Consider the following 9,362-nt stretch of genomic DNA (forward strand, 5'->3'; position numbering starts at 1 on the left):
TCACAAGCCTCCAGAACATCTCACATCTTCTGAGGAGCCTTTATTTCTTCAGCTCTCAATCACTGCATTATATGTTTGGAGCATTTCAATCTCATCTTACTGAGACAGATTACTGCAGATATAGAGCGATGACTGATATTTAGATCATTTTATGTCAGCATCTGCTGCACTGTTAGAAAGCTCTCATTGATTTACATCACAAGCATCAGAATTTCATCATATAAATATCAGCTTCTGCAGCAGATTCATGTTTTTTCCTCCATATTCTCACTATATCAGACTATATGTGACCCTGGACCACAAAACCAGTCATAAGGGTCAATTTTTCGAAATTGAGATTTATACATCATCTGAAAGCTGAATAAATAAGCTTTCCATTGATGTATGGTTTGTTAGGATAAGACAATATTTGGCCGAGATACAACTATTTGAAAATCTGGAATCTGAGGGAGCAAAAAAATCTAAATATTGAGAAAATCATCTTTAAAGTTGTCCAAATGAAGTTCTTAGCAATGCATATTACTAATCAAAAATTAAGTTTTGATATATTTATGGTAGGAAATTTACAAAATATATTCATGGAACATGATCTTTACTTAATATCCTAATGATTTTTGGCATAAAAGAAAAATCTATAATTGTGACCCATACAATGTATTGCTGGCTATTGCTACAAATATACCCCAGCGACTTAAACCTGCTTTTGTGCTGCAGAGTCACAGATGAGCCATAAATGCTTGATGGCGCAAATATGATACTCAACGAAAACACATATGCACACTTTGATTGTTCCATTACAGATATTTGTATTTTTCTGACTAGTTTGATATAGAGGGTTAGAGATGTTATTCTGTAATGTGTTTCGTTCACAGTCATCTGAACTCAGTAGTGCGTAAGTGTGCGGCTCTGCATCTCAGCGGTCTGGTGGAGCGGGTCGGAGCCGCTCGTCTGCTGTCTGGAGCTAAAGATCTGACCGACCGCATCCTACCAGCCGTCTGTAAGCTGGTGCAGGACTCGTCTCAGGAGGCCAGGTGAGCGGCGCAGGGGTCAGAGGTCACGCAGCCTGACACACTCTCGCCTCAGTGCTTCATGCCTTCATTGCTGTGTCTCTCAGGTACTTTGGTCGACGCATGCTGCTGTTTTTGTCCTCTCACCGTGACTTTGATAAAATGATGGAGAAGTTCATCTCTGCTAAAGACCTGCCGACCATCAGAGACGCCGTCTTCACTCTCAAAACCAAGGTGTGCACAAACCCCTTACAAACACAGCTAGCCGTTTCCCTTTAAATGTACACCACTGCTCAAAAGTTTGGGGTCAGTAGGATTTTTAAAAATTATTTTGAAAGAAGTCTTCTGTTCACCAGTGAATCAAAAATACAGTAAAAATGTGAAATATTTTTACAATTTCAAATAGCTGTTTCTATGTGAATATCTGTTAAACTGTAATGTATTTCTGTGATCAAAGCTGCATTTTCAGCATCATTACTCCAGTCTTCAGTGTCACATGATCTTCAGAAATCATTCTAATATGCTGATTTGCTGCTCAAGAAACATTTCTGATTATTATCAATGTTGAAAACAGTCGTGCTGCACAATATTTTTGTGGAAACTGATACATTTTATTTTTCAGGATTCACAGATGAACCGAAAGTTCAAAAGAACAGCATTTATTTGAAATAGAAATCTTTTGTAACATTATAAATGACTTTACTGTCACTTTTAAACAATTTAATGTGGCCTTGATGAATAAAAGTATTAATTTATTTTTTATTCATCTTATTTTAAACTTTTGAATGGAAGTGTATCACAGTTTTCACAAAAATATTGTGCAGCACAACTGTTTTCAGCATTGATAATAATCAGAAATGTTTCTTGAGCAGCAAATCAGCATATAATAATGATCTAATTATTTATATTAATATTATATAATACATCATGTTTTTACACTGTTTTTATGCATTGCATTAGTCATTTTTAAATTATATTTTAAATTATTATAATTTGAAATTATTCAAATTTAATTTTTAATTTTTCTGAGTCCACAGTTATGCTTGTGGTTATCTAGTTTATTTGCTATTAAGAAGCTCACAAAACTCCTCAGAAGCACTGTCTGTATGACAGTGCTTCTGAGAAAAAAATGAGTTTGCATCTGTCTCTCAAAATGAAGTGAAATCGGGCGATTTATGCTGTTTGTTCAGTTTATGTGTCAACACACATCAGATAGGCAGTGAATGTGTCAGTGAGTGTTAACCTCGTGTGTGTGTGTGTGTGTGTGTGTGTGTGTGTTTGTGTGTGCGCGTTTACGCCTATGTAATGTCCCCACAATTTACAAAAACAAACGTGTGTGTGTGTCAGGGCTTGGGGGAGATGCCTCAGGACGCTCCGTCGGCGCGGGGCAGGCGCTCTCTCTCAGGCAGTGGGGTGATGCGCACCTCGTCCCTCACGCGTGATCCTCTGAGCGGCAGCAGGTATGACACGCCAGCCACACATCTGCTCATGTGATGCTTCCCGTTCGCTCATCAGCCGTGTGTTCGGCAGGGACTGCGGTCAGGCGGGGAGTAAAGCGGCCTTCCACAGCCTCGCAGACCGGAGCGAGTACGTCAAACAGATGAAGACACTGCTCAACTCCAAGGACTTCAGGGAGAGAATCAAGGCCATCGATCAGCTGGTGTGCGACTGCGAGGAGAACCCGGCTCTGGTCATCGGCAGCCTGTTCCCGGTAATCCTGGTCATCCTGCTGATGATGATGATGATGATGATGGTGGTGATGATGATGCTGGTGGTGATGATGATGATTATGGTGATTGTGATGATGGTGATGGTGGTGATTGTGATGATGCTGATGGTGGTAGTGATGATGCTGGTGATGGTGATGCTGATGCTGATGATGGTGATTGTGATGATGCTGATGGTGGTGGTGATTGTGATGATGCTGATGGTGGTGATGATGGTGATTGTGATGATGCTGATTGTGATGATGATGATGATGGTGGTGATGATGATGCTGGTGATGGTGGTGGTGATGATGGTGGTGGTGATGCTGATTATGGTGATTGTGATGATGTGATGGTGGTGATGCTGATGATGGTGGTGATGCTGATGATGCTGATGGTGGTAGTGATGATGCTGGTGATGATGATGCTGCTGATTGTGATGATGCTGATGGTGATTGTGATGATGCTGATGGTGGTGATTGTGATGATGCTGGTGATGGTGATTGTGATGATGCTGATGATGCTGATGGTGGTGATGATGATGGTGGTGGTGATTGTGATGATGCTGATGGTGGTGGTGATTGTGATGATGCTGATTGTGATGATGATGATGGTTGTGATGATGATGCTGGTGATGGTGGTGGTGATGATGATGGTGGTGGTGATGATGCTGATTATGGTGATTGTGATGATGTGGTGGGGGTGATGCTGATGATGGTGGTGATTGTGATGATGCTGATGGTGGTAGTGATGATGCTGGTGATGGTGATGATGATGCTGATGATGGTGATTGTGATGATGGTGATGCTGATGATGGTGATTGTGATGATGCTGATGCTGATGATGGTGATTGTGATGATGCTGATGATGGTGATTGTGATGATGATGATGCTGGTGATGCTGATGATGGTGATTGTGATGATGGTGATGCTGATGATGGTGATTGTGATGATGCTGATGATGCTGATGGTGGTGATGATGAGTGATGGTGGTTGTGATGATTGTAATGGTGGTGGTGGTGATGCTGATGATGCTGATGGTGGTGATGATGGTGATGATGATGGTGATGGTGATGGTGATTGTGATTATGGTGATGGTGGTGATGATGATGCTGATGATGATGGTGATTGTGATGATGCTGATGGTGGTAGTGATGATGCTGGTGATGGTGATGATGATGCTGATGATGGTGATTGTGATGATGGTGATGCTGATGATGGTGATTGTGATGATGCTGATGATGGTGATTGTGATGATGATGATGCTGGTGATGCTGATGATGGTGATTGTGATGATGATGATGGTGGTGGTGATCGTGATGATGCTGATGGTGGTGGTGATTGTGATGACGCTGATGGTGGTGATGATGGCGATTGTGATGATGATGATGATGGTGGTGGTGATGATGATGCTGGTGATGGTGGTGGTGATGATGATGGTGGTGGTGATGATGCTGATTATGGTGATTGTGATGATGTGATGGTGGTGATGCTGATGATGGTGGTGATTGTGATGATGCTGATGGTGGTAGTGATGGTGATGGTGATTGTGATGATGCTGATGGTGATGCTGATGGTGGTGATTGTGATGATGCTGATGGTGGTGATGATGATGATGATGGTGGTGGTGATGATGATGATGGTGGTGGTGATGCTGATTATGGTGATGGTGGTGATGATTGTGATGATGCTGATGGTGGTAGTGATGATGCTGGTGATGGTGATGATGGTGATTGTGATGATGATGATGCTGGTGATGCTGATGATGATGGTGATTGTGATGATGATGATGCTGATGGTGGTGGTGATGATGCTGGTGATAGTGATTGTGATGATGATGATGATGATGATGCTGATGATGGTGATTGTGATGATGCTGATGGTGCTGATGGTGGTGATGATGATGGTGGTGGTGATTGTGATGATGCTGATGGTGGTGGTGATTGTGATGACGCTGATGGTGGTGATGATGGCGATTGTGATGATGATGATGATGGTGGTGGTGATGATGATGCGCTGTGATTGTTTACACTGATGTCATCGTCTCTCGGCTGGTTCATGGAGGGATGACAGCTTGTGTTTTGCAAGTGTGTTTTCATGTGTGAACTCATGAGGTCTTGTCTTTCTGTTGAAGTAGTGATAGACCGATATATCGGTCAGGGTGATTAACTTGTCGTTCATTATTGGCCATTTTGAGATTATCTGTGTTGGCCTATAACCAGGTCCAAAATGTACTTTTTGCCACACCTGCCAATGGTGCATCACATACATTTTTTTGCATTATTTACTTAATAATAATAATACTTAAAATATATTTCAAATTAAATAAAATATAAATATTATTATATTATAACTATTTAATGCCATGTAATAGAATGTATGGTGGTGATGCTGATGATGCTGGTGGTGATGATGAGCTGATGGTGGTGATGATGATGATGGTGATTGTGATGATGCTAATGGTGGTGATGATGATGCTGGTGGTGATGATGATGATGATGGTGGTGATGATGCTGATGATGGTGATTGTGATGGTGGTGATGATGAGCTGATGGTGGTGATGATGATGCTGGTGATGCTGATGATGATGGTGATTGTGATGATGCTAATGGTGGTGATGATGATGCTGGTGGTGATGATGATGATGATGGTGGTGATGATGCTGATGATGGTGATTGTGATGGTGGTGATGATGAGCTGATGGTGGTGATGATGATGCTGGTGATGCTGATGATGATGGTGATTGTGATGATGCTAATGGTGGTGATGATGATGCTGGTGGTGATGATGATGATGATGGTGGTGATGATGCTGATGATGGTGATTGTGATGGTGGTGATGATGAGCTGATGGTGGTGATGATGATGCTGGTGATGCTGATGATGATGGTGATTGTGATGATGCTAATGGTGGTGATGATGATGCTGGTGGTGATGATGATGATGATGGTGGTGATGATGCTGATGATGGTGATTGTGATGGTGGTGATGATGAGCTGATGGTGGTGATGATGATGCTGGTGATGCTGATGATGATGGTGATTGTGATGATGCTAATGGTGGTGATGATGATGCTGGTGGTGATGATGATGATGATGGTGGTGATGATGCTGATGATGGTGATTGTGATGGTGGTGATGATGAGCTGATGGTGGTGATGATGATGCTGGTGATGCTGATGATGATGGTGATTGTGATGATGCTAATGGTGGTGATGATGATGCTGGTGGTGATGATGATGATGATGGTGGTGATGATGCTGATGATGGTGATTGTGATGGTGGTGATGATGAGCTGATGGTGGTGATGATGATGCTGGTGATGCTGATGATGATGGTGATTGTGATGATGCTAATGGTGGTGATGATGATGCTGGTGGTGATGATGATGATGATGGTGGTGATGATGCTGATGATGGTGATTGTGATGGTGGTGATGATGAGCTGATGGTGGTGATGATGATGCTGGTGATGCTGATGATGATGGTGATTGTGATGATGCTAATGGTGGTGATGATGATGCTGGTGGTGATGATGATGATGATGGTGGTGATGATGCTGATGATGGTGATTGTGATGGTGGTGATGATGAGCTGATGGTGGTGATGATGATGCTGGTGATGCTGATGATGATGGTGATTGTGATGATGCTAATGGTGGTGATGATGATGCTGGTGGTGATGATGATGATGATGGTGGTGATGATGCTGATGATGGTGATTGTGATGGTGGTGATGATGAGCTGATGGTGGTGATGATGATGCTGGTGATGCTGATGATGATGGTGATTGTGATGATGCTAATGGTGGTGATGATGATGCTGGTGGTGATGATGATGATGATGGTGGTGATGATGCTGATGATGGTGATTGTGATGGTGGTGATGATGAGCTGATGGTGGTGATGATGATGCTGGTGATGCTGATGATGATGGTGATTGTGATGATGCTAATGGTGGTGATGATGATGCTGGTGGTGATGATGATGATGATGGTGGTGATGATGCTGATGATGGTGATTGTGATGGTGGTGATGATGAGCTGATGGTGGTGATGATGATGCTGGTGATGCTGATGATGATGGTGATTGTGATGATGCTAATGGTGGTGATGATGATGCTGGTGGTGATGATGATGATGATGGTGGTGATGATGCTGATGATGGTGATTGTGATGGTGGTGATGATGAGCTGATGGTGGTGATGATGATGCTGGTGATGCTGATGATGATGGTGATTGTGATGATGCTAATGGTGGTGATGATGATGCTGGTGGTGATGATGATGATGATGGTGGTGATGATGCTGATGATGGTGATTGTGATGGTGGTGATGATGAGCTGATGGTGGTGATGATGATGCTGGTGATGCTGATGATGATGGTGATTGTGATGATGCTAATGGTGGTGATGATGATGCTGGTGGTGATGATGATGATGATGGTGGTGATGATGCTGATGATGGTGATTGTGATGGTGGTGATGATGAGCTGATGGTGGTGATGATGATGCTGGTGATGCTGATGATGATGGTGATTGTGATGATGCTAATGGTGGTGATGATGATGCTGGTGGTGATGATGATGATGATGGTGGTGATGATGCTGATGATGGTGATTGTGATGGTGGTGATGATGAGCTGATGGTGGTGATGATGATGCTGGTGATGCTGATGATGATGGTGATTGTGATGATGCTAATGGTGGTGATGATGATGCTGGTGGTGATGATGATGATGATGGTGGTGATGATGCTGATGATGGTGATTGTGATGGTGGTGATGATGAGCTGATGGTGGTGATGATGATGCTGGTGATGCTGATGATGATGGTGATTGTGATGATGCTAATGGTGGTGATGATGATGCTGGTGGTGATGATGATGATGATGGTGGTGATGATGCTGATGATGGTGATTGTGATGATGCTGATGGTGGTGATGATGATGCTGGTGATAGTGATTGTGATGATGATGATGATGGTGATGGTGGTGATGATGATGATGATGGTGGTGATGATGCTGATGATGGTGATTGTGATGGTGGTGATGCTGATGATGCTGGTGGTGATGATGAGCTGATGGTGGTGATGATGATGCTGATGATGATGATGATGGTGATGATGATGATGATGGTGATTGTGATGATGCTGATGGTGGTGATGCTGATGATGCTGGTGGTGATGATGATGATGATGATGATGATGATGGTGGTGATTGTGATGATGCTGATGCAACCCTCTGCATTGCGAGTAAATCACTCGCATATGCGACTAAATCTTACTCTGGGCGACTAAATGATGTCTAATATTAGCCACTGGCTAATAAATTCTCAGATTTTACTCGCCAGTGTGAGTTGGAGGCTAAGTATAAGTTTAGCTCTGATATATTTTCACTCGCCGAACACTCTCTGACTGAGCGCTTCAGAGTTTCACTCTCCGTCAAGCGATCTGTGCTGTTTTTCAGTTCATCTGAATGGATGTGCAGCGCACCTGTATTTAACGTACCGTAAACTCTAGTGTGAAGGCGCACGATGATGCTGACTCTGATGGTCTGCTGCAGGTGTTTGATGCTCTGAAGGCTCGTCTGCAGGAGTCCAACAGTAAGGTGAGCCTGCGGGCTCTGGAGTCTCTTCAGCCCATCATCGCTCTGCTCAGAGACAGTCTGGCTCCAGTGCTCAACATCCTGATCCCCGCCGTCGTGGACAATCACCTCAACTCCAAGAACAGCAGCATCTCCACGGCAGCGCTGGGAGCCGTTCAGGCTCTGATGCACAACATCGGTGCGTTGAGTTGGCTCTGACTGATTTGAGCTGATCTTCAGTGCGTTTGACTCTGACTCTGTGTTTCAGACAACAGCCTCCTGCTGCAGCCCTTCTGCTCCAAAGCCCAGTATCTGAGCGGGAAAGCCAAGCTGGACCTCATCGAGAGAGTCGCAGGTCAGTCCAGACCAGGGCTTCTGCAGCTCTTTATTCACCCTTCCTCAAAATAAGCCTTAAAAACTCTTCGATCAGAGCAGAAAGTCTTAAATCCATAAAGTCGTGGCATTAAATGTTGCATCACTGCAAAAAATGTAATCTCTTTTTCAGTATTTCTGTCTGGTTTTCCAGTACAAATATCTAAACATTCTTAAATCAAGACACATTCACTGGAGATGTAACATGAAGATATGAAGTCTCGTTTTCTGAGAAATGAAGCAGGTTTAAGCTTAAAACAAGAACAAATATCTGCAAACAAAAAAATACAAATTTGAATAAGTGGATTTTGCTGACTCCGCTGTAGAGCTCCACAATTAATCGAAATAAAAAAACAATCACAGTTTGGCTTTGTGTGATTATGAAGTCATAAAGGCTTTTGAATTAAATAAATATATGCACAGCATGCACACTTCCTGACAAGAAATTACTTTCACAGATTCTTATCATAAAATACTATTTTATAATAAAACTTTAGACCTTTTTAATGATTTATAGTAGGGGTCAACCGATTATCAGCGCCGATATTAAGCATTTTTATGATTATCGGTCATTTTCAAAACCGGACGGAATCGCGGAATCCAGTCATATGAATGGAATTTACTGTATATGACGCGGAATGTCACGGAATTTGTCAAAGTTTGGATGAATTAATCAAAAGTAGGTCAGTACACTTAAATAGAG

General features: G+C 42.8%; 1 protein-coding gene across 1 annotated transcript in view; it reads left to right on the top strand.

Moving 5' to 3' along the window:
• The window catches only part of LOC107660566 (protein FAM179B-like), a 28,457-nt gene that overhangs the window by 16,376 nt on the left and 2,719 nt on the right, over window positions 1–9,362 (top strand). The window contains exons 15-20 of the mRNA XM_016449888.1: window positions 873–1,031; window positions 1,115–1,241; window positions 2,355–2,467; window positions 2,538–2,718; window positions 8,267–8,486; window positions 8,556–8,642. Coding sequence (XP_016305374.1) covers window positions 873–1,031; window positions 1,115–1,241; window positions 2,355–2,467; window positions 2,538–2,718; window positions 8,267–8,486; window positions 8,556–8,642 — 887 coding nt within the window. The remainder of the gene's footprint in view (window positions 1–872; window positions 1,032–1,114; window positions 1,242–2,354; window positions 2,468–2,537; window positions 2,719–8,266; window positions 8,487–8,555; window positions 8,643–9,362) is intronic.

This window comes from Sinocyclocheilus anshuiensis, unplaced genomic scaffold (assembly GCF_001515605.1).
Source record: "Sinocyclocheilus anshuiensis isolate Anshui unplaced genomic scaffold, SAMN03320099.WGS_v1.1 scaffold1671, whole genome shotgun sequence".
Lineage (NCBI taxonomy): Eukaryota > Metazoa > Chordata > Actinopteri > Cypriniformes > Cyprinidae > Sinocyclocheilus > Sinocyclocheilus anshuiensis.